Here is a 27195-nt window from a genome sequence, read left to right as displayed (position 1 = left end):
TGGAACAACCTTGTGTCAAACAAATGCTTACTTCTAGAGACTCGGGGAATGACGGTGGGTTTTTCTATGCATGAACAAGTACACAGATGAGGACCCCAGCAACTGGAACAGGCCAGCGGGATGCCAATGTTTCATCTCGTTGTGGTAGATAGACGGCTACTTTCAGGGGGTAGGGATAGATCAATTGCCTGCCTGGGTGGTTGCCAATACAGAACTCAAGGCGGCTTATGGTCTTGGATTGGACCCGACCTGTTGGCGACTGTAACCAAATTCCTATTTCAAACACTTTTTCTTTGAGTTATAAGATTTGCCAAAGATCTTTTATATCGACATTGAAGCACACTGGCGCTTGTGCTTATTACTGGATTCCTTAGCGTGTCGTGGATGAGAGGCTAAGACGCCCCTTGGTTGGGACGCCAGTCCATTATAGGTTACTTCTCCATTTACAGCTGGGTGGATTGACATGATGTAGTTAAAGCATCTTGTCCAAGGACACAGACAGGTAGAAAGCTGTGGAATTGAACAGAGGTCTACATATTGGCAGCTAAAGCCTTCGTCTTAAGTAATAACTAAATGTGCATTTGTAGGTGTCTACAATAGCGACAGGAAGGTGGCGATTAAGAATCTGAAGATGGGTACCATGTCTGTGGAAGCCTTCTTAGCTGAAGCCAATATGATGAAGAACTTGCAGCATCCTCATCTTGTCCGTCTGTTCGCTGTGGTTACCCAGGAGCCCATCTACATCGTCACAGAGTACATGGAAAACGGTGGGTAGAAAACACACGAGGCGGTACTGCTGTGCAGTGATCATCGAAAGAGACAACTCATCTGTTTTCTGGGTATTTACAAGAAACAATTGCAGACCAGTTACCAAGAAAGGATTTTTTTTCATTGAGATGACGTCTCAGGTGACGTCAGTCGGCTAACGTATGTCTCAGGTTGTCCAAATCTTCAATGACAGTGACATCACTATTAGTTCTGCACCTGGAGCAAAGAAAAAATGGTTAGAGTCAGCTCAGAGTCAGACACGTTCAGGATGGAACATGTTGGCGGACACCAGGAGGTGGAACGCAGACTTTAACAAAAGGCTGAGCCGCTCTGGCTGCTTCCCCCTTTTCATAATAACTCATTCACATGGATTACCTGAACCTCTTTCATCAGACCTCTGCACAACTTCTCAAATCACTCGGGCCTTCTCACAGCCTATTTTAAGCGTGTCCTCGTGCCCCGCCCCCTGCGATTGCTGGTCCGTGCTGAAGCCTTTCAAAACAAACATGAACTTTCATTAGTTTTCCGTACAGGTCATGTTTACGCTCAAAGGGGGAAATCGACCCTCGAGTCTGAGACGGCAGGGATGTTCAAATCAGAGGGTGATTCACCACCTCATTGTTCCCAGAAGCTCCTAATGATGATGATGATGGCTCCAGTCCAGAGCCTGAGCCATAAACAAGTGAAACATGTAGGGGAGACTGGGGATTCTTAACACGCACCCTTGCTTGATTTAAAGGGTTCATGTTATACACCAATAAGCAAGCCTGTATAACTCAACAGGTGTCTTTAAAAAAACCCATTGAAATCACTCATCAAAAATAACAGATGTGGAGGTAAAGCATGTGAAAAAAAACCCCAAGACAAACATTTTTGTAGACATCTTTATGAATGCTAAAGGAAGTGCTACAATCTGAAATAACATGAGCCATTTTTGGTGTAAATTCTGCTGATAGTAAAAGTTTCTACATACATTCATGGAAGTACATTTTCTCAATTTTAACACACTTTCAGTAATTCCACTTTTAAGGTACATATAGCGTAGTCAAAATGTTCAGAACAATCTTGGCTTTCTGAATACGAGATACATATTTGTCTTGTATACCGTGTAAAACATAATTTGGCTCTAATGCTGAAAATATGACATTTTTTTTCAGAAATTCTTTAAATCTTCAGTGAATATGTATGTTTATTCACATAAACAAACTGTTTTGGTGTTAAAAATTAATTGATCAAAGTCATTCAGTCACAAAAGTAGTGTAATATATGAAAAATATTTTAAAACAATGGATTATTATTATTATTTTTTATAAAATATGCACAGTGCAGTCCAGCAGCACTACCCACTGGGAACTACATGGTAGAGACCTGAAACATTCCAAAACAGTATATTTATAAAATAATATTACTTACCTGTTTGCTCTCTGGTGCTGCTGGAAAACAATTCCTTTTTGGATAAATGCAATCCATTATTGATGAAAACTAATGTCAAAAAATGTATGCTGCTGCCTTAAAAAAAAAAAAATTGCAACACTATTCTTGCTTGCCCCCCCCAACAATTTTTTTCCACATTTAAATAAAAATAAAAGTGTTTTCAGGTTAACAGGCCTGTTCTGAGTTTCTAAGCTTTGAGTGGTGAATTTCAGGGAGGATCACAGATGTGCAGGAGACAGACCATGTGACCCTCTCCAGCGTCTTGGATTGGCTGTGAGTCAAAGATAATCCAGAGGAGAGATGGACTTTACATCTGAGAATTTGACATTTCAAGAAGTGATCAAATTAAGCTTATAAATACAAGGGTGATTCTTTAACTACGGGCACTATTGGCCTTGTAAATGTAATTTCCACCACACCATTGCCTTACAATATAAAGCGCCTTGGGGCAACTGTTTGTTGTGATTTGGCACTATATACATGTGATCTGATGTCATTGTTTATCTCCATAGAAACTACCCAAACAATCTTTCATGCAAACTGTTTAAAGGGACATTACAGTGTTGTGGTGGAAATTACGGAAGAAGTGCGTTATCTATACGCAAGTGTCTTGAAAGAACTCCAGAACCCCAGATGACCAGACATGCGGAGGATGCATCTGACTCTCTATGTGGAGTAAAACTCAGGTCTAAGTCTGGATCAGGACCCAGATCTACACAAACTATAACTTTTGAATTTGATTTTAAAAGTATGTCAAAAATGGCTCTTTAACATTTTGGGAGGAAACAAACCACCACAAGGAAGGAAGCGGTCGAAAAGTAACGCCATTTGGTTTGAGGTTGGTTGGTTTCTGTTCCATGAAGCAGAACTTACACTTTTACAATTTGTTTAGAGAATTCAGCATTCTTGGGCCACCAGACGACAAGCAGATACCCACATACAGATCAGCCTGAAAATCTCATCAGCTGTTCTGTGACCTGAGGTTTGACAACGACACCAAAGTTAAATAAAACCAGTTTTTTATTGGTAGAGAAACTCTGCAGACAAACAACAATGAATAACCTCCTACAGATAGATCATAACGTTGGATCTGCTGGAGCATCAGGTTTTCCAGTGGACCACATCAGATCAATCAATACATTTACAAATACGTGTACAGTCACTCCTGTTGGAAAATCTAGAACTAACATTAGCTGACATCTGAGAAACCACAACAAACGGTTAAAGGCCAAAAACTGCCATTTACATCACTCAGGGCTTTTGTCAGATTGAAGTGAAAATCTTCCCATCACAGCGCTCTCTACAGGCTAACATACAAGCAGCGTGACTCACTCCCCGGTCTCCCCTACACAACACTCTCACACCTGCAGCAGAATTACCAAAAGTAATGTTTTATCTCTCCACCTTTAAAAACCGAAGTTTCCTGACGACTTTTCAAGGTTTGTCAGATTGTTTTGGACACAGAATGAACTCTTTATCTCGTCTTTATCTCTTTATTTGGAGTTCACATGCACTCGCTTAGATACAGCTGGGAATTCCCATCTTTTCTAATTTTTTTTATTATTATCAGAGACAACAGCGATGGAAAATATGAGGCGTGCCACTCCAGCTTCCCTTTGTAACCTTGACAAAGGTCACTCTGTCGACCTCACACTTCAAAAGACAGAATGAAGCCTCGTTGTTCCTGAAGTATTTCCTGTGGTTTGAGTTGGTTCCAGACGCATTGTTCTGTCCTAATCAAACTGGATGCAAAATCACAAATGATGCATCAGCCGTGTTATGTTTCCTGATTTCATCTGCTATTCTGGTCCAATAGCTATTCCTGTCTGGGGAGGATCTTGTTTTTCACCGAGGAAACTGTCAATCTTATAATCTGTTGGAAAAATTCACACACTTCTGTTTGCATTCATTAAGAACACGTTCCTCTGCCAACTGTTTGTCCTTAAAGGGGTCACACTGTGCAAAAGTTGTTTATTTTTTTAATCTCACTTTGCATCTACATTGTCCCACAATTCTAAGACTGAATTTGTAGAAATTCTCCTATACATAAAACCCATTAAACAGCTCATTTTAGATTTCTGTGACATATGTCACGGACATCCCTATCAGTGGCGTGGCAAGCAGCAGCTGCTTTCTATCTAAAGTAACAGGCACAGACACAGGCTGCATTTTTTTTCAAATAAGTGAAAATTTCTGTAAATTTGAAATTTTTATTTACAAATGCTAATCAGCATCCTTAAAACTTCCAGTGGCTTAAAATAATTTGATGAAAATGTGAATGACTGACTGTGCTGAAGATCCAGAAGCAGTGCTGACTTGCTAAACTACAAACAACAAACTGAAACATTAGATAAACAAAAACAAAAAATTAACCTGATCCAGATCGAAAATCATGACCCACAGTCATCACAGAGGTCTGGACTTTAAACATAGTTTGAAATGAAAATTATAAACTGCTGATAAGCCTTTAATAGTTGTAACAACCTGCATGCATTGCAGACACTTATCACACAATGTGACATTAACAGAAACAGAAGAACTCTCAGTAATCTCAGCTAAGGCACAGGCAGCGTGCACAGCTAAGTGCACGACACAGTAAATATCCAGTTACAAACAGCCTGAACAGTGTGTAACTTACTGTAAGAAGTACTGCAAGGCAACACGTCTCAGTATTTTCATTCATTCCAGTTGCACATAAACAAGATCTTTTAAAAACAGTAACATGGATATTATTTTCCACAAAGTAATATTTCTTGTTATTATTTTGTGTATTGATCTTCTCAGCTTTCATTTTGATGCTGTAGAAAGTTACCGGTAATATTTCTACAATTTTTTTTTCTTTTTTTGTACAGGTAGCCTCGTGGATTACCTGAAAACCACAGAAGGAAGCAGTTTGCCCATGAACATTCTGATTGACATGGCCTCTCAGGCAAGACACTGCTTTTTTTACTCTTTTGGCTCCCCTCGGTTCAGCGCTTGCTCTTCTGTTTATTGTCACTTCCTCTGCTCACAGCAGATCCTCACAGACAGGAAACAGACCCCTGTTGCAATGAGGTTTACACTCAACACTGATCCTGTAATAATAATAGGCGTGTGTGTGCGGGTGTGTAAAGGACAAATCCACAGTGTTTTTCAAGAAGAGAACCGGCTAAACTGTAAAAATAAGGTCACGGTGAGAGAAGCTCATATTTTCTCACCATAAGACGTTCTGCAGCATCTCGAATGAACAGGATCCTTCAGTCTCAGTACAGATTAACAGTTCACTCAAATTACTGCAGTTTACAATACTTTAACTGACATGACTTAAGAATTAACTAGTGTTCAGTAATCACTTACTAATGGTGTTCATGTGCGGTTAATTACCATTTAGCCATGTACTGTTTTATTTAATGTGGAATTTGTGTGTGTTTTTTATGCATCTGCTGACACCTTTAGTCCTGAAAACAAAAACTAGTTCTCAGGTGATTTTAATGGATTAAATAAAAGGTCACATAAATTACTTACAGCACTTTCCAACGTAAATGCTAAACGCAACACTTTTGGTTTTGGTTCCATTTTGTATGAGATGAACTCAAAGATCTAAAACTTTTTCCACATACACAATATCACCATTTCCCTCAAATATTGTTCACAAACCAGTCGAAATCTGTGATAGTGAGCACTTCTCCTTTGCTGAGATAATCCATCCCACCTCACAGGTGTGCCATATCAAGATGCTGATTAGACACCATGATTAGTGCACAGGTGTGCCTTAGACTGCCCACAATAAAAGGCCACTCTGAAAGGTGCAGTTGTTTTACTGGGGGGGGGGGATACCAGTCAGTATCTGGTGGGACCACCATTTGCCTCATGCAGTGCAACACATCTCCTTCGCATCATCCGTGAAGAGAACACCTCTCCAACGTGCCAAACGGCAGCGAATGTGAGCATTTGCCCACTCAAGTCGGTTACAACAACGAACTGGAGTCAGGTTGAGACGCCGATGAGGACGACGAGCATGCAGATGAGCTTCCCTGAGACGGTTTCTGACAGTTTGTGCAGAAATTCTTTGGTTATGCAAACCGATTGTTTCAGCAGCTGTCTGAGTGGCTGGTCTCATACGATCTTGGAGGTGAACATGCTGGATGTGGAGGTCCTGGGCTGGTGTGGTTACACGTGGTCTGCGGTTGTGAGGCTGGTTGGATGTACTGCCAAATTCTCTGAAACGCCTTTGGAGACAGCTTATGGTAGAGAAATGAACATTCAATACACGAGCAACAGCTCTGGTTGACATTCCTGCTGTCAGCATGCCAATTGCACGCTCCCTCAAATCTTGCGACATCTGTGGCATTGTGCTGTGTGATAAAACTGCACCTTTCAGAGTGGCCTTTTATTGTGGGCAGTCTAAGGCACACCTGTGCACTAATCATGGTGTCTAATCAGCATCTTGGTATGGCACACCTGTGAGGTGGGATGGATTATCTCAGCAAAGGAGAAGTGCTCACTATCACAGATTTAGACTGGTTTGTGAACAATATTTGAGGGAAATGGTGATATTGTGTATGTGGAAAGTTTTAGATCTTTGAGTTCATCTCACACAAAATGGGAGCAAAACCAAAAGTGTTGCGTTTATATTTTTGTTGAGTATATATATATATATATATATATATATATATATATATATATATTTAAAACACAGTAATTTCAAAATAATTGCACAAAAGAAAAAAAATATATATAAATGGTCTTTATAATTACATAATGTTTGAATAAATGTCTTCCTAGTTAATAAATGTGTGTTAAACACACTTAAGTTTAAATTACTGCTTGTGTTTATTACTGCATTAATTAACAGATTTTTATTGTAAAAATGTTACCAAGTTGTGTCCACTTTGTGAGTATCTATGTTGTAAAGCAGTTTTGGCTGACACCCTGACACACACACACAGTACACAGTATGGGTATGAAAACTGAAAACAACCACAGGAAGAATGATGCCACATCAGCCGCCGTAGGACGGTTTTCTGACACCTCACAGTTTGTCACAGGTGCTTCATCTGATGACTGTTTCCACCGTTTTGTCTGCAGAATGTCTATGAGGAGATTATATACATGCACGCACGCACACACACACAGATCCTGGCTGCTTAAAATCCATAAAAACTATCAATGGACAAAAACATAATTAGTGTATATTTACCTTCACCAATGAAACTGGAGGTTCTGTTTTCACCCGTTTGTTTGTGAACAACCTATAACCCACAATTTTCAAATATCATTATGAAGTTTTTACCTCTGCCAAGGAGGTTATGTTTTCACCGGTGTTTGTCTGTTAACAGGATAACTCAAAAGTTTTGAATGCATTTGAACCAAATTTGGTGGAATATGTCCAAATTTGGTGATGATCCGGATTAAACTCTGGAATACAGCATAGTTTGCCCTTTTGTGAATCCACATCCTTCAATATTGAAATGTGGCGTGGCAGAGGAATGCCCTCTACCAAGTGCCTTTCTAGTTATTTTTTATAGAGGATTTGTATCCTGATAGGCAAGAACTGATTCAGTTTTCAAGGTCAAAGGTCAAAGATTAAAGTCAGGAAAAATCCCTATCCTTTAAGAATGAACGAATATCCAGAATTCAAAACTGTGAAAAAAGATCAAATTTCTTTCATATTTGAGCGTGTTACGTAGGATGGTATTGTTTTATCGCCTGACAAAGTTTGATCTGGATCTGATCTGGATTGTGGATTTTGTGGCCATTTAAATTTAACATTGAAAACCCCATTTAATGTACATTTTGCATTATATCTCAATCAAAACTGCCTCAATCACTCATTTTTTTCTTATGGATTTACCTATAGCACCAAAATTGGATGGAGGTTCCAATTTATGCCTGTTTATCTTCCAGTTATCAGTCAGAAAAGCAGTGACAAATTGTGCATAACAGAGAAAACCAATGTTCTGTGAAAATTATCTGAAAAAGAATTCAGAAACTGAAAAACTTGGAAATAAAAAACCCTGACAACACCACCCTTGATTCAAGTGCATGAACTAAATACATCCTCCTGACATTTGATGATCTAATTTAGAGGTTTGTGCTTGATTGCAGTAGAAGTAGTTTACTATTACAACCCTGCTAAGTGAATTAAAAAGCATCACTCACACACACACAAAACTGCATGTTCAGTGGTGCACAAACTGTACGAAACTTGTTGTGGTCAGATGCACAAATACATTTAAATGTAAAAAACAAACAAAAAAACAATCAAATGGTAAAAAAAAAAAAAAAAAAAATTATTTGCATGTGACAATTAACAGACAAGAGTCCAACAAATTCTGAAGGTTTTTTTTTTTGTTTCTTGCTCAAACTAGGCTACTGCAGTGTGTGTGTGTGTGTGTGAGTGTCATCAGCTTCCAAATACAAAGAGCAATTTCAGTCACACTTGGTGGTTAAACTCACACATCACAACAAAGGTCAAATCAGAGGTCACTGTCTACATTAAAAACCATCTCAGGAGGAGACATTTGAACGTGATTTTCTGCACAGATGTTTATTCTCCTGATGCTAACAGCCGTATCCGGCCTCTGACGTCAGTAACATCATCACCTGATCATATCGAGCAGATTTTAATAATCATTCAGCGGTGGTGAGTCGCTGCAGTCACCTGGACGCCTTGTTTTGATGAAGACAATCAGTGATTCAGTTTGTGTAGTTACTCGTTACCGCGACTAAACGCCTTCACACATTGACTTTTTGATGTTTTTGTCCCCCATAAAATCAAAACAGAAAAACCGAAGCTTCTCCAAATGTGTTTTTTAAGTGGTGGCCTTTAATTGGAAATATCTACAAAAACAATAAAGTAATAAATATTGCATTCCATAAACATTCAATGCCATTAATATGCTAAATTCTGACAGCCAAAAGACTTCAGTGGAAACAAGAACTGCCAAAAAAAATTCTAAATATCTGGTGAAATCAGTCTGTAAATGTGGCCGTCCACAAACACTGAGTGAAGGACACTCGTGAGGGAAGCCACCAAGACAGACATGGCAACACTGAAGAATGGCAATGCTAGCACTGGTTAGCGTGTTAATGACTTCACGTTCGCTAACATGAGTGGTCTCTGATGAGGAAAAATCGTAATTCTTTTTCTCAATTGTATTGTTAGTAGAAAAGCAGCCGACCAGATCAGACACGTGACGTTCAAAACTATTTGATTTACAGCTTCTAACTTGTCCGGAATTCTGAATACAACATCGTCAGTAGAGGCCATGCAATCTGCTAATGGTTCACCACACATGCTAATGCTAAGCGTGGTTCAAACCCGTCATGTCACCATATCAAAGTCTGCTATGAACAGTAACACGCGGTCTGGAAATCCCCCTAAAACTTTCATGTTTGCTCAACAGCATGTGGGAAGCTTTATCCTGGATCCGGCGGATTGCGGAGCTTGACCACAGGATGTCTGAAAAGTGACAGAAGTACAGATTATTGTAAACACCTGCGAAAAACTGCTGCCTGATTCAGATTTTTTTGAGAATCTTTGTTTTAAAATGATAAAATATTATACAAATAATGAATGTTTATGAATTCAATGTTACAAATATTTCATGAGGTGAAAATACTTGCTCCATTCAAAGAATGTAAAAATAGTCATTATTTGTTTTATATAATGGTGAAAAGAGATCCTTGTCATTTGATATTTTATTAATTTCTAAAAGACAGAAAAGGGACTTACATTTTGATGTTCCACCGCTGCTGAAGTCCAACACAAACTTTAAATTGGAGTCCAAAATTGTTTTCATTCGTCCGTGATGTCATGCACTGACTTCGTGTATAGAATGCCATCTGCACTTTCTGCACTCCAGCGAAAAATCACGTCAGAAATTTGTCCAGCTTATCAGCTCTTCATGCCTCCAGACATCTTTCGGCATGGCAGGTTTGGGTTTTTTTTTGTCTTAGAAGAATTATCAATCAATCAATCAATTTTATTTATATAGCACCAAATCACAACAAACAGTTGCCCCAAGGCGCTTTATATTGTAAGGCAAAAGCCATACTGTTGGGAAAGTGTAGTGACACGGACCCACGACAGGGGGCGTAAATGAACGGACAATGGAAGGAGTCAAATTATAACACTTTACTGGTGTGAATGTCACAACCAAACACAGCAGAATCAGAATGCGCAACAGTCAATTAATAAAAGGTGTCGTGTGGGCAGGCTCGACGATAGGAGACGCCCGTCTGGAAACGAACCGGAACCACACGATTTCCACCGCCACCTGAACCCGAGGAATACTGGAGCCGCCAAGTCCCGAAGTCCCCAGGTGGCCACCTTCCCGGCGTGTCGGATCTGGTACTGCTGGCAGAAAGCAAAAGACAGTCAAAGGGTGGGTGTGTGAACACCCAGTAACAATGGTGGGAATGCCACCTCCACCTCTCACTCAGCGCGTTGCAGCGGTCTCAGCTGAAAAGGAGCGCCGTCTCGCACAGCCTCCTCAAAAACGACCGGTTCTCCTGCAAACACTCACAATAAACAGATTTACCAAAAGGCTGAGGATATTACCTCCAGATGAAGATGATATCTCGGCAGTTTGGTGGCGGTGTCTTCCTGCTTTTATACCAGATGTGTTGATTAGTGATGGGTGACAGCTGTCACCACGGCTTGTTCCTGAGGCGGCAGCGCCCTCTCGTGCCTGAAGCCCGCACTTCAGGCAGGGCGCCTTCTGGTGGTGGGCCAGCAGTACCTCCTCTTCTGGCAGCCCACACAACACATAAAATAATTACGTAAAAACCCCAATGGTCCAAACGACCCCCTGTGAGCAAGCACTTGGCGACAGTGGGAAGGAAAAACTCCCCTTTAACAGGAAGAAACCTCCAGCAGAACCAGGCTCAGGGAGGGGCAGTCTTCTGCTGGGACTGGTTGGGGCTGAGGGAGAGAACCAGGAAAAAGACATGCTGTGGAGGGGAGCAGAGATCAATCACTAATGATTAAATGCAGAGTGGTGCATACAGAGCAAAAAGAGAAAGAAACACTCAGTGCATTATGGGAACCCCCCAGCAGTCTAAGTCTATAGCAGCATAACTAAGGGATGGTTCAGGGTCACCTGATCCAGCCCTAACTATAAGCTTTAGCAAAAAGGAAAGTTTTAAGCCTAATCTTAAAAGTAGAGAGGGTGTCTGTCTCCCTGATCCGAATTGGGAGCTGGTTCCACAGGAGAGGAGCCTGAAAGCTGAAGGCTCTGCCTCCCATTCTACTCTTACAAACCGTAGGAACTACAAGTAAGCCTGCAATCTGAGAGCGAAGCGCTCTATTGGGGTGATATGGTACTATGAGGTCCCTAATATAAGTAGGGACCTGATTATTCAAAACCTTATAAGTAAGAAGAAGAATTTTAAATTCTATTCTAGAATTAACAGGAAGCCAATGAAGAGAGGCCCATATGGGTGAGATATGCTCTCTCCTTCTAGTCCCCGTCAGTACTCTAGCTGCAGCATTTTGAATTAACTGAAGGCTTTTCAGGGAACTTTTAGGACAACCTGATAATAATGAATTACAATAGTCCAGCCTAGAGGAAATAAATGCATGAATTAGTTTTTCAGCATCACTCTGAGACAAGACCTTTCTAATTTTAGAGATATTGCGTAAATGCAAAAAAGCAGTCTTACATATTTGTTTAATATGCGCTTTGAATGACATATCCTGATCAAAAATGACTCCAAGATTTCTCACAGTATTACTAGAGGTCAGGGTAATGCCATCCAGAGTAAGGATCTGGTTAGACATGATGTTTCTAAGATTTGTGGGGCCAAGTACAATAACTTCAGTTTTATCTGAGTTTAAAAGCAGGAAATTAGAGGTCATCCATGTCCTTATGTCTGTAAGACAATCCTGCAGTTTAGCTAATTGGTGTGTGTCCTCTGGCTTCATGGATAGATAAAGCTGGGTATCATCTGCGTAACAATGAAAATTTAAGCAATGCCGTCTAATAATACTGCCTAAGGGAAGCATGTATAAAGTGAATAAAATTGGTCCTAGCACAGAACCTTGTGGAACTCCATAATTAACCTTAGTCTGTGAAGAAGATTCCCCATTTACATGAACAAATTGTAATCTATTAGATAAATATGATTCAAACCACCGCAGCGCAGTGCCTTTAATACCTATGGCATGCTCTAATCTCTGTAATAAAATTTTATGGTCAACAGTATCAAAAGCAGCACTGAGGTCTAACAGAACAAGCACAGAGATTAGTCCATTGTCTGAGGCCCTAAGAAGATCATTTGTAACCTTCACTAATGCTGTTTCTATACTATGATGAATTCTAAAACCTGACTGAAACTCTTCAAATAGACCATTCCTCTGCAGATGATCAGTTAGCTGTTTTACAACTACCCTTTCAAGAATTTTTGAGAGAAAAGGAAGGTTGGAGATTGGCCTATAATTAGCTAAGATAGCTGGGTCAAGTGATGGCTTTTTAAGTAATGGTTTAATTACTGCCACCTTAAAAGCCTGTGGTACATAGCCAACTAATAAAGATAGATTGATCATATTTAAGATCGAAGCATTAAATAATGGTAGGGCTTCCTTGAGCAGCCTGGTAGGAATGGGGTCTAATAGACATGTTGATGGTTTGGATGAAGTAACTAATGAAAATAACTCAGACAGAACAATCTGAGAGAAAGAGTCTAACCAAATACCGGCATCACTGAAAGCAGCCAAAGATAACGATACGTCTTTGGGATGGTTATGAGTAATTTTTTCTCTAATAGTTAAAATTTTATTAGCAAAGAAAGTCATGAAGTCATTACTAGTTAAAGTTAAAGGAATACTCGGCTCAATAGAGCTCTGACTCTTTGTCAGCCTGGCTACAGTGCTGAAAAGAAACCTGGGGTTGTTCTTATTTTCTTCAATTAGTGATGAGTAGTAAGATGTCCTAGCTTTACGGAGGGCTTTTTTATAGAGCAACAGACTCTTTTTCCAGGCTAAGTGAAGATCTTCTAAATTAGTGAGACGCCATTTCCTCTCCAACTTACGGGTTATCTGCTTTAAGCTGCGAGTTTGTGAGTTATACCACGGAGTCAGGCACTTCTGATTTAAAGCTCTCTTTTTCAGAGGAGCTACAGCATCCAAAGTTGTCTTCAATGAGGATGTAAAACTATTGACGAGATACCTCACTTACAGAGTTTAGGTAGCTACTCTGCACTGTGTTGGTATATGGCATTAGAGAACATAAAGAAGGAAACATATCCTTAAACCTAGTTACAGCGCTTTCTGAAAGGCTTCTAGTGTAATGAAACTTATTCCCCACTGCTGGGTAGTCCATCAGAGTAAATGTAAATGTTATTAAGAAATGATCAGACAGAAGGGAGTTTTCAGGGAATACTGTTAAGTCTTCAATTTCCATACCATAAGTCAGAACAAGATCTAAGATATGATTAAAGTGGTGGGTGGACTCATTTACATTTTGAGCAAAGCCAATTGAGTCTAATAATAGATTAAATGCAGTGTTGAGGCTGTCATTCTCAGCATCTGTGTGGATGTTAAAATCGCCCACTATAATTATCTTATCTGAGCTAAGCACTAAGTCAGACAAAAGTTCTGAAAATTCACAGAGAAACTCACAGTAACGACCAGGAGGACGATAGATAACAACAAATAAAACTGGTTTTTGGGACTTCCAATTTGGATGGACAAGACTAAGAGTCAAGCTTTCAAATGAATTAAAGCTCTGTCTGGGTTTTTGATTAATTAATAAGCTGGAATGGAAGATTGCTGCTAATCCTCTGCCTCGGCCCGTGCTACGAGTGTTCTGGCAGTTAGTGTGACTCGGGGGTGTTGACTCATTTAAACTAACATATTCATCCTGCTGTAACCAGGTTTCTGTAAGGCAGAATAAATCAATATGTTGATCAATTATTATATCATTTACTAACAGGGACTTAGAAGAGAGAGACCTAATGTTTAATAGACCACATTTAACTGTTTTAGTCTGTGGTGCAGTTGAAGGTGTTATATTATTTTTTCTTTTTGAATTTTTATGCTTAAATAGATTTTTGCTGGTTATTGGTAGTCTGGGAGCAGGCACCGTCTCTACGGGGATGGGGTAATGAGGGGATGGCAGGGGGAGAGAAGCTGCAGAGAGGTGTGTAAGACTACAACTCTGCTTCCTGGTCCCAACCCTGGATAGTCACGGTTTGGAGGATTTAAGAAAATTGGCCAGATTTCTAGAAATGAGAGCTGCTCCATCCAAAGTGGGATGGATGCCGTCTCTCCTAACAAGACCAGGTTTTCCCCAGAAGCTTTGCCAATTATCTGTGAAGCCCACCTCATTTTTTGGACACCACTCAGACAGCCAGCAATTCAAGGAGAACATGCGGCTAAACATGTCACTCCCGGTCCGATTGGGGAGGGGCCCAGAGAAAACTACAGAGTCCGACATTGTTTTTGCAAAGTTACACACCGATTCAATATTAATTTTAGTGACCTCCGATTGGCGTAACTGGGTGTCATTACTGCCAACGTGAATTACAATCTTACCAAATTTACGCTTAGCCTTAGCCAGCAGTTTCAAATTTCCTTCAATGTCGCCTGCTCTGGCCCCCGGAAGACAATTGACTATGGTTGCTGGTGTCGCTAACTTCACATTTCTCAAAACAGAGTCGCCAATAACCAGAGTTTGTTCCTCGGCGGGTGTGTCGCCGAGTGGGGAAAAACGGTTAGAAATGTGAACGGGTTGGCGGTGTACACGGGGCTTCTGTTTAGGGCTACGCTTCCTCCTCACAGTCACCCAGTCGGCCTGCTTTGCTGGCTGCTCTGTTGTGTGGGCCGCCAGAAGAGGAGGTACTGCTGGCCCACCACCAGAGGGCGCCCTGCCTGAAGTGCGGGCTTCAGGCACGAGAGTGCGCTGCCGCCTCCAGGAACAAGCCGTGGTGACAGCTGTCACCCATCAACCATGACAGCTGTCACTGATCATCTACTCCACATCTGGAATAAAAGCAGGAAGACACCTCCACCACATTGCCGAGATATCATCTTCATCAAGAGGTAATATCCTCAGCCTTTTTTTTGGTATTTTCTAAATCTTTCTATTGTGATTTGCAGGAGTACCGGTCCTTAGTTTGTGGAGGCTGTGCAGGACGGCACTCTTTTTCCTCTGAGGGATCGCTGCAGCACATATTGAGTGAGAGGTGGAGGTGGAATTCCCACCAGGATTGTTACTGGGTGTACACACACCCACACTTGACTGTCTTTGTTTTCTGCCAGCAGTACCAGATCCGACACGCCGAGACGGTGGCCACCTGGGGACTTCGGGACTTGGCGGCTCCAGTATCCCTCGGGTTCGGTGGCGGTGGAAATCGTGTGGTTCCGGTTCGTCTCCAGACGGGCGTCTCCTATCATCGAGCCTGCCCACACAACACCTTTATTAATTGACTTGTGTACATTCTGTAATCTGCTGTGTTTGGTTGTGACATTCACAACAGTAAAGTGTTCTAATTTAACTCCTTCCATTGTCCGTTCATTTACGCCCCCTGTTGTGGGTCCGTGTCACTACACTTTCCCAACATGCTCGGGATCTGCTGGAAGGGAACTAACGGCGGCTAAGCTACCTTGGTCCGCACCGACTACAGGGGCCTGGCTAGCTGTAGAATTTTCCACGGTGCGGAGCCGAGTCTCCAATTCGCCCAGCCTGGCCTCCAAAGCTACGAATAAGCCACACTTATTACAAGTACCGTTACTGCTAAAGGAGGCCGAGGAATAACTAAACATTTCACACCCAGAGCAGAAAAGTGCGGGAGAGACAGGAGAAGCCGCCATGCTAAACCGGCTAAGAGCTAGTAGCTGCGCTAAGCTAGCGGATTCCTAAAAACACGCAAAGTGAATAACGTGTAAATAATTTAGAGGTGATTCAGCAGAGCGAGTGCTTTAGTTAAGGCACGTGAAGATTACACTGTGAAACAAATCGTTATCTAGGTAACTAGATCAATCTAACTGCGCAGATTAAACAGCTAACAGATACAGCAAAACACCGCTGTGCTCCGGAACAGGAAGTGATACAATACCGCAGTGAGAGCCAACCACCAGTAGAGGCAAAAAACTCTTTTTTGCTCTTGCTATAAACTAATAAACTAATTATCTGCATGACTGCATCAATTAGCTCCTTCAAATCGTCCCCTAAAAAACAAACTCCACTGTTTAGCTAAACGCCGCCCCCACTAGTGGGCGGTGGTCGCAGGGTGCAATGGTACAAAACATATGGAGCCAAATTTGAACGCTAAATACAACACAACACAAATGGCACAAGCGTTCCATGTCACGTGACATACAAAGCACCAATCAAATGACAAGGATCCACTGATTCACAGAGAAGTTTCACTTTTGTAACACTGCCAATAATTTGTATTGATTGCCCATATTTACGGTGGGGGCGTGGCCAAAACATGGTAAAGGTTGTGTTTACGCCAAAAATGAAGTCACTGAGAAACGGTGACGTTCAGTGACTGTGTTGAAAAGCTTTCAGACATAAACTCAAATTCAAAAGTTCTTTATGCCTGAGGTGCACACGGACGCTGTGCACGTAACCTGAGCCACAGCGGATTGACAAGCGGAATCGAACTCGCACACAGACACACGTGAACCCGAGCTTCCACGATGGCCAAAAACACACATGTGGTATGAAAGCTGCACCGCTGACCCCACGGGATGAAATATTCACACACACACCCAGTATCAATGCGTGCATGCGCTGCAGGTGCACAGATGTGGAATAGTGGAATAGAGTCCAGATGTCTGTGGTCCAGACCGGACCTGTGGAAGTGGATCCTCCCTGCAGCGCGCACACACGCACACACACAGAGGCTTACCATGTGCATGTGCTGCCCCCTGCAGGTGGCTGACGGCATGGCCTTCATTGAGCAGAAGAACTACATCCATCGAGACCTGCGAGCCGCAAACATCCTGGTGTCCTACAGCCTGATCTGTAAAATCGCCGACTTTGGACTCGCCAGACTCATCGAGGACAACGAGTACACAGCCAGAGAGGGTGAGATCCGCTCCAGACTCAGCACCAGGGTCCACTGGGGGCCACTTTAAGACACACAAAGTCTGTTGGTGTCAGTTACAAAAAACAAAACCCTCCACAGACTCAGTTCACTGTCACACTCAGTGAGTGAGTGAGTGAGTGAGTGATAGTGAAGTTTGTTAAGTGTTTTCATAAAGTGAGAATGTGTTCATGTGAGAGAAAGTCAGAGTTATTGTGACACGGTCAGAAATATAAGACACAGCAAGTTGGCTGAAGACTTTCAAACTGTTTTTATTAAACCACGTGTTCGTTTAGTCAGAATGTCTGTTTAAAAGCCTCTGAATTAATCACTGGAATAAATGGGGATTCAATGGGGAACTTTTGGATAGAACTGATCGTGGGTCAGATATGTGAGAGGATTGTGTGTTGTATGGAAAAAACACCAAATTTTGCACACACATTGTTTGATATTGAATTTAAAAATTAGATACCATACTAACCCCATTTTTATTTATTGTTTTAAATCAATGTAATTGTGATTGGAATGAATTCAGTATGTTAGAAAATTAAATGTCTTGCTTTCTTACAAATTTAGATATCAATTCAAATTAAGCTTTGCATCATTCATAATCTATTTTTTAATTATTTAAAAGAGAGCTTGGTGTGATATCTAACAACGTTTTCATTATTTAAAAAAAATTGAAGTTGGCATAATATATAATTTTTATTTTACACACACAGACACACACACACCTGGGTGTTTTGACCATAAATGGCACAATCGTCATGACATTTTAAATGTATCTTCTCGACTATAAGGGCATAAATGAAGAACCACTGTCTTCTGTTTAAAGAACGAAAGAAGGAAAAAAAAAAATCTAGTCAAGGCTTCCAGATGAAATTTTGGATCTCCACCAGTCAGGTTCCTCCTGAGGAGACATCTCAAGAGGATTCGTGGTACCATGAGCAACTGTACAGTCCTGTACAGAACCTCAGGATGACAACTCAGGAACTGATTAAGTTTGAGGCATTAGATGGAAATGTGACATGATCAAGACAACGCTCCGTCACTGTGACCGTCATTGATCACAGAGGAAGCAATTCAAACAAAATGGACTTAAATGTCTTTGTATTTGTCCTGGTGCTCAAGGTTGGATTATTGGCTTCCTCACTGATAACTTGAGCACCATCATGAAGGTGGATGATGGTGCATGTCCATCTAATGCCTCCATCATCAATTTTCAATTTCAATTTATTTTCATTTATATAGCACCAAATCACAACAGAGTTGCCTCAAAGCGCTCAAAGTGCCTCAAATCATCAGTTCTCTAGTTTCTGTTGGACCTTTGGGACAACCATTTGTTAACTTCTTATATTTTTATACAATTAAATGTAAAGTGGTTTGTGAGGCCATGAGTCTTTTAGAGGTGGTTTCTGAAACCTTGGTTTCATTCTTCAGATTTTTTCCTGCTGATTAAACCAGAAGGTCCCGAAACACAGACATCCACCAGTTTCTGGATTCTTCCATGTTGTTTAAAGAGGCGTCAAGATTTTCGTGTAGTGACTTTTTAAGACTAAAAATACGTTCTGTTGATAGGCGCAAAGTTCCCCATCAAATGGACGGCTCCGGAGGCGATCAACTACGGCACCTTTTCCATAAAGTCTGACGTTTGGTCGTTTGGGATCCTGCTGACAGAGATCGTAACATACGGCCGCATTCCGTATCCAGGTCAGGACTCATCCTCTCACTCATTCACAGCTCACAGTCCACCAAGAACACTTTTCAGAATCAGAACTCAGTGTTGACGGTTTTACTGCTCGATTTGTGCAGGAATGTCAAACCCGGAGGTCATGCAGAACCTGGAGCATGGCTACAGGATGCCGAGACCTGACAACTGTCCTGAGGGTCTTTACAACATCATGGGTTTGTGCTGGAGGGAAAACCCAGAGGACCGTCCAACGTTTGAGTACCTGCGGAGCGTCCTGGAGGATTTCTTCACTGCCACAGAGCGTCAGTACCAAGATCAACCTTGAGGGACCACAGAGACATTGAGTTTACCAAGAGGCTACACACTGAGACTTTACTTTGCTTCTGCATGGAACTTATCATGTCGTGGCCTTCTGTGGAGCTTTGACCTGCGGACGGTACCGGCTGGACAGTAGTACCAGCAGAACCACACACATGCACAAACCCGTCGCCCTGTGAAGCTGCTCTCCTGATGTTCTTTATTAGGATGTAAATATGTGCTCACTGCATTTTTACTCACTTTGTTCTTACAGCAAACTCACAAAATTATACATGTTGCTTGTTGTGTTAAATTCATAAACTCCTTCATGACATAAAATAAACCCTCATGTTTCTTTATAAAATGGTGCAGATGTGGAACAAGTTGTACGACTTCAAGAACCTCTGAGTTTATTATTATTCATCTCAGATGAGACGTGTCTGTCTCCATTTTAGATTTAAAAAATCTACAGTTTTGCATGGCATCTTTATTCTCATTTTGTCCTTTTAACTTGGTGAGTTAAGATGAATGCATTTATAGTTTTTGAGTTATGTGAAAAACAGGAGGTGATGGACTCACTCATTCACCATATTTCACAGAGTACATGCATCCAAAGCTTAGAGATAATTACAGTATCTCATAATTATCACTGATGTCAACATGAGTAGTGAAGGACTAGTGATCTGTTTTTAGGTGAAGGTCACCAATCTTTAAGAAGCTTCTGGTCCATTCTAAGATGCAACACAGACAGTAAAATGATAAACATCTCTGGACCTTCAAGTTTGAGTCTCCAACCCCAAAGTCCGAGTCTCCAACCCCAAAGTCCGAGTCTCCGACCTCAGAGTCTCCAACCCCAGAATCCGAGTTTCCAACCCCAAAGTCTGAGTCTCCAACCTCAGAGTCCCCATGTGTCTCCTTCTGGTAATGTCATAACCAGAAGGCTTGACTCATGATATTCTGACACCATGGCCGACACCAGGAAAACCTGCACCCCCCCGCCCCGAGTTCTCCAACACTGGTGAATAATGTTATAAGCAGATGTGCACATAACTAGTGCTCATACATACTAATTAATAATAACAATAATAATAATAACACACACTCATCTTCAACCTCTTAGTAAAATTAAGGGTCGCGGGGGGCTGGAGCCTATCCCAGCAGTCATAGAGCGCGAGGCGGGGTACACCCAAGACAGGACGCCAGTCTGTCACAGGGCCACAAACAGACAAACAAACACAGACACACCTACAGACAATTTAAAGACTCCAATCCACCTAACTCGCAAGTCTTTGGATGTGGGAGGAAGCCAGAGCACCCGGAGGAAACCCACACAAACACGGGGAGAACATGCAAACTCCACACAGAAAAGGCCACAGGTGGGAATTGATTCCACAGCCTTCTCGCCGTGAGGCAACAGTGCTAACCACTAAGCCACCGTGCTGCCCCATAATAATAATAATAATAAAATGCACAGCAGAACAGGAGCAAAGCGCTTCTCGACAGGGACAGCTTGTCAGAAAAGCGTTTCCTCCGTGTTGCTGCACATCATTTATTGTTAGTTGCACGTACACCAGTTACGTGCACGCCTGGTTATAAACTCTAACTGTATGGGTTTAGTCAAAAATATTACTTAAAGAAATACATTTAAAAAAAAGACAAAAATCAGATTTTAACAAAATCATTATCGTTTGTTTAGTGTAAACATGAACTCCAATTTAAAGGGCAACTGCTTATTTTTCAAATTCAGCGAGATCAGATTAGAGTCACATTTATCAAAAACTGTTTGTTTAGTGAACAGAACTCGGGAATATGTGAAAAAAAAATCGAAATCAGGGCTGATTCTGGAGTTTGTAGATTTGGGGCAAAAACAAAAATCAGCCACGAAACGACCTCATTACTAATCACAAATCCAGGCTTTTATTCTGAAGGGCAAACGAGTGGACTTGTTTCCGTGTCCGATCAGCTGACCTGATCACGTGGTCAGACGTGCAGATGTAGAGAAGATTCCTGCAGCCTTCGACATCGTCAGTGTTTAATTTAAAAACGTTTAAATAGGTGGTACACTTCCGGAACTGCGTAGAGTTTATTTTCTTTGCATATTGAAATTTGATACCGGAAGCTTCATGTCGGTGGCAAACGCCAAACACACGATCCTGAACCCGGTAAGAACCTCTTAAAAACAAAAAAACATCATCAGTGATCAATACATCGACACATGGAACCTATCGGTAAGCCTCCTGAAGTTACAAGTGACAAATAGATCCGAACAGTTAACTTATGATCAACAATATGTGTTAATGTCATCAATAAGTAATAGATTTCCAGAAATAATGTATTATGATTAGTAATCAATATAATCTCATGCAATACTTATGATCAACTTGGATAACAAATTATAATCAATAATATTTATTCATTCATTCATTTCAAACATGATCTCTGATTAGCAAAGCTGACTGTATTTACATCTTCACATTGTTTGAAAAGGAGCAGGCGGAAGTATAAACTTACTTTATTACTTTATACTTATAGTATTATTACAATAGAAGATTTACACCCCCCATACACACACACACCCAAGAAAGAAAAAGAACAAATAATTTAAAAAAGAAAGTCACACAAAAGTTGAAACATGTTTTTACTTTAAATGATCTGTTAAGCTGTTCCGTAATTTTACCCCGAACACATACTTTTTAAAGTTGTTCTGATATGCTGTTTTTTTTATATTGAGTTTCTCTCTTAAATCATGCTACCCATCTCTTTCTGAAAACAAATCCTTGATACTATTTGGAAGTAAATTGTTTCTTGCTCTGAATATTATTTGTGCTGTTTTAAACTGTATCAAATCAGGAAATTTTAGAACTTGCATTTTTAAGAAGAGTTCATTTGTGTGATCTCTATATCCTGCATTATTTATCAGTCTAATGGCTTTTTCCTGCATTATGTGTATAATTTGTATATGACTTATATGTTGATAGTGATTTTAGTCAGTGATCAATTGTTCCTCAGATATAACTAATGATCAATAATGGGTGTTGTAATGTTGGTGATCAATACACACTTAGGTATAAGTTCTGATCAGTGTGTTCTAATGTCAGTGATCAATACATCCTCAGATATAACTAATGATCAGTAATATGTACTGATGTTAGTGATCAATACATCCTCAGATATAACTAATGATCAGTAATATGTACTGATGTTAGTGATCAATACAGCCTCAGGTTTAACTGATCAGTAACATGTACTGATGTCAGTAAGTGTTCAATAAAATATAACATCTTATGAATAATCATACTGGTGTCATCAGTGATCAATAGCTGCTCAAATATAACTTCAGATCAATAATGTCACATCATCAATAAGCACATTTCTATAATCGATCACAGTCAGTAAATCGGATGCGTGCAGTTCATTTCTGCTCCTCAGCCTGTAGGTGTCACTGTTTGACATCTTGTCCTCAGGTCCTCCCGTACACTGGGCCAATACCTGGAGTCCTGCAGCCCGGCGAGATCATCATCATCCAGGGCGCCGTGGCCCCGGACGCCGACAGGTACGCTGTCATCAAACATCTAACGAGGAACCAGAATCACATCTTTGAGGAACACCGCACCTGTCAGTCACACCACACAGCTTGATAACCCTGCCCACCTAATGTGATTCTTAATATCCTGTCAGGTTCCACATTGACCTGTCGTGTGGCTGCAGCACGAAGCCGCGCTCTGACGTTGCGCTCCGCTTTAGCGCTCGCTTCGATGGCCCACCCTGCGTGGTCTGCAGCTCCCTGCTGCAGGAGACCTGGACCAGCGAGGAAGACGCTGCACCAGCTGCCCTATAAATGCGGTGCACCCTTCGAAACCATCATCCTGGTGCAAGAAGACGTCTTCAAGGTCGGGTTTGGGGTTTATGCCCCCCCCACCCCCATCTTCTTTAGTGGTTACAAATTTGGTTTGTGACCCAGAAACGGGCGGAAGCACCACCTGAGAATCAGGAGAGTAATATACACTTCTTCACCTGCAGGTGGCGGTAAACGGTGCTCACTTGCTGGAATACATGCACAAAGTGCCGCTGAACAGGGTCGATACCTTTTCAATTTCTGGGAAAGTGCGGGTGTATGCTATCGGCTACATCCCAAACTCTGTGAGTACATCACGCGCCACGAACGACTCTCCGGAAGACAGACTTGTTTGTTTCTAAATGTAATTTTTTTTTTCCCTCCCTCTTAGGCGATATATTCAGAATCAGGTGACCTGGTGAGTTTTTCTCTTTTGCATCATCAAGGTGAAATTATTCTGCCTAAAATAATCTTGTGATTGGACTGAAACGTCACAGCTCCTCAATGATCCCTTTGTTTGGCAAATAAATCACTATATAATCCTTTTAGAAACCTAACAGTAGTCGAGTGGCAGAGAGGGAAAAAAAAACATTTAAAGCTACAGTTTGTAGGATTTACCTCCATCTGGTGTTCAGGTTGCAGATTGTATTACACCATCACCAGACAATTTTCTTTCCCTTGGTGTTTTTGCTTCTTTGGTGATGGGGGTCTGTGTTGTGATCATGATCCTCTGTTTTTTCAAAAATGAGCGTTCTAAAATGTGTTAGCCTGCACTAGCAACCAGTAGATGGTGCCTCATGGAGAAACTACTGATTTTCCCACTTCAGTCTTCTGGTTGCAGCTATAACATGTGAAAGTTGGAGAAAGTATGGCCCTTTACAGCTCCTGGACCAACATGGCGGCCTCCACAGGGGGCTCCCATATCGATACAAAGGAGTCATTCTAAGATTATGAACTCTTGCTGATTCCTTGTTGGTCATAATTATGCACCCATGAACAGATGGTTATGGATGCAATATTCTGTTTATGCTAATGCACGCCAATAAATTATACATACTGTGGCTTTAAAAAAAAACAACAAAAAAAGTTGCCAGTTGCTTGTAGAACCATGAGTCTTTCAGAAATTGATCTTAAGGAGGAACTGAACTATTATGAGATTCAGAACTCTTGTGTTCTTTAAAATTTTTGTTTCCTGTTCTTAAACACAAGGGGGTGCTGGTTCTTCAGTTAGGCCTTTAAGTACAGTTAAACCCAAATTATCCAAACCCAACTTAATTCCATTGTTTCTAGACTCTTCCATGAGAACTTCATCTCAGTGTCTGTAAACTGTCATCCCACTGAAAGTGCAGTTTGATTAAAACAGAATATTTTACAAAAGTGATGATGAGGTATTTGTTGTGTGCGTATAAATCCCTGTGTACTTTGTGGCGTTTCAGAGTCTCCCGTACAAAGGAAGCATCCTGAAGGGTCTGATCCCCGGACGGCACATCACCATCAAAGGCCAAGTCAGCTCCTATCCTCACAGGTAACCAGGAACCAGCCCCAAGGTTCCCCAGCAACTTCAAGAACATCTCACTCACTGGTAGGGGAGACCAGGGTTGCTTCTCACACAGGCTGGTTGTGGTAATGTTTATATCTTTGAATACTAGAGGGCGCTGCTCAAAACAGTGTCAGTTTCTGTCTCAGGGTCTTAAATTTGCACAAAGTTATGTTTTAGCGATCTTTCGCAATGATGTAGCCTCAAACAGGGTTGCTGAACACTGGTGGTGGGTGGGGGTTGTTAAAATCTAGGGTTAGCCACTTTCAAGTATGTTATAGAATGAGCCGCTCAACTTGTAAATGTTCAGCAGAGAGCAGCACCAGAGGACGATGGCGAGGCTAAGGTTAGCATCTATATAATGTTTTAAAATGTTTCTTCAAATTTAGCAAGGTATGTGTGACATTACTGCCTTTTCAGTGGTGATGAGAAGTGGCATTAGCTTGCCTTGTACAGCTACTACATCATGTAGCCAGTTCACCTGTGATGGTATTTGCATTTTAAATCGATTCTGCGCAGATTTAATAATTTTTTTTCTGAGTGGAAATAATGCCAAAACTTGTAAAAAGATAGAGCCTAGATTGAAAACGTTCAACTTCCCCTTTCAGCGACAGCAAACCCGTGGTGGTGGATGATTGCTACGTTTATGCTGGTAAATCGCGATAACATCTGTTAGCTAAAGGCTTCAAGTTAACTGCACCAGGCTCATAGCTGAAGCATTTATCATGACATGAGTAAATTAAATATCCAACTGGCTTCCAAGGCAAACATCCACGTGCTAATAGGAACTGAAACTAATAATTTAATTGCCATCTCATCTTTTTCCATAAATCACGATTAAGCTGAATGACAAGTGTTTATCTTATATTTGACTTTCAGCAGCTTTTGCTGGAACTCGTCTGCAAAACAGCAAGTTTAGTTTCTGGTTTTGACAAATTAAATAAATAACTCGGGGAACTTAAATCCCAGTCTCCCCTAATTTGACATGATGTGTGTTTTGTTCCAGCTTCACGGTGAACCTTCGTAACAGCAGGAAGGAGAACATTGCGCTTCACCTGAACCCGCGCATGAAGTCGGGCGTGTTCATCCGGAACTCGTATCTGAGCGGGTCATGGGGTCACGAGGAGCGGGAGGCCCCCTTCTTCCCCTTTTCCTCGGGGGAGTACTTTGAGGTAGGGAGCGATGCACCGTTGACACGGCGGTTCTGTGGGCACTAATAGAAATTTTTGGGTCACCTGTGTGGAGAACAATCTGCCGTAATCCTCGTTTGTCTTTTTGTTTTTTTTTAATGATCAGATCCTCATCCTGTGTCAGCCGCACCAGTTCAAGCTGGCGGTAAATGGCTCCCACCTGTTCGACTTCAGACACCGGGTCCAGGACCTGAGCAGCGTGGACCAGCTGGAGATCATGGGCGACGTGGAGCTGACGGACGTCAAACTCTGGTGACTTTGGACTTCAGACTCAGCCGGGAGTCTGGGCGGTGGACACTCCTTACAGCTGGCTCGTGGCTACTGATGCTACGTTAGCATAGCCACAATGGCGTGACAAAGGCTTTGGTTTTGAACCATTGGGTTACCGCGAGGCTTGGAAGCATTCTGGACGATCCAGGATACTCGGAACATTGGTCCATTGACTCAGCTTCATCTTTCCAGCCGCGGATGGAATGTGCATGAGGTTTAACGGCGGCGGACCGGTCCCATGGTTACAGATTGTTCTGGTTCCTTTACGATCAGGGCTGTTGATCCGTCTCCAGCGAATCTGGACAAAAGGTCAAACGCTGCTGAAACGCATGAGATGAAATTCACACCGAGACCTGTGAAGAAGCTCTGACCGTCTTTTTTTTTTTTACGACAATAATGGAAATTAGTGCCGGGTTGTGGGTTTCTGGAATTTTACACCTGCAGATAAAACCAGACACCCCCCGCCCCCAGCATGTATTGATTAATTGATTATAGTGATGAAGCCCGATTAACAGACTGATCAAGAACCTCCGTGCCTCTAATTAAATACGTAACGTAACTTGTTTTTACAAACTTTTTACCTTGAAAAATATAAGTTTGGTTTATCTACGTCCCGGTCAAAAGTAATAGTTCTATTTCTAATAAGACGCACAACAAATTCAGATTTCAGGGCTTTGAAAAGCCGTCGGCCTGCAGCAAGTCTGTCGCCTCCCGTTTATTAAGACCATAGGGGAGGTGATGGTCTAGTGGTTAAGGTGTTGGGCTTGAGTCCAGAAGATCATGGGTTCAAATCCCCGCCTGACTGGAAGGCGGGGATCCTCTATTGCTAATCCTCTATTGCTCCCGGTGTGTAGTGAGCGCCTTGTATGCCAGCACCCTGACATCGGGGTGAATGTGAGGCATGATTGTAAAGCGCTTTGAGCGTCTGATGCAGATGGAAAAGCGCTATATAAATGCAGTCCATTTACCATAACTTAAAAACAATAAATGATCTCAACTTATTAAACTCACCAAATTAAAAGTGCAAATATTTAAGATAAAGTGACTTTTGTGAGCTTTGATGCATCAAATCAGCAAAAAGGTGCTTTTGGCTTATGTAACATACTGTAAACATGACTGCCACCTGCTGGATGTTTGATGGAAGCTCCACGGC

At 41.5% G+C, this 27195-nt stretch overlaps 1 protein-coding gene and 1 pseudogene across 1 annotated transcript in view; both read left to right on the top strand.

The window, feature by feature from the left end:
- The window catches only part of lck (LCK proto-oncogene, Src family tyrosine kinase), a 41136-nt gene extending 21547 nt beyond the window's left edge, over positions 1-19589 (top strand). The window contains exons 9-13 of the mRNA XM_034159582.1: positions 588-767; positions 5055-5131; positions 17072-17225; positions 18802-18933; positions 19036-19589. Of these exons, the coding sequence (XP_034015473.1) occupies positions 588-767; positions 5055-5131; positions 17072-17225; positions 18802-18933; positions 19036-19238 (746 nt within the window). The 3' untranslated portion in view covers positions 19239-19589. The remainder of the gene's footprint in view (positions 1-587; positions 768-5054; positions 5132-17071; positions 17226-18801; positions 18934-19035) is intronic.
- A 684-nt stretch (positions 19590-20273) lies between these two features.
- Positions 20274-26749, top strand: LOC117500957 (annotated as a pseudogene).
- The last annotated feature ends 446 nt before the right edge of the window (positions 26750-27195 follow it).

Source organism: Thalassophryne amazonica, chromosome 19 (assembly GCF_902500255.1).
Source record: "Thalassophryne amazonica chromosome 19, fThaAma1.1, whole genome shotgun sequence".
Lineage (NCBI taxonomy): Eukaryota > Metazoa > Chordata > Actinopteri > Batrachoidiformes > Batrachoididae > Thalassophryne > Thalassophryne amazonica.
The sequence above is the reverse complement of the archived record's forward strand: the minus strand, read 5'-3'. Positions and strand labels throughout refer to the sequence as shown.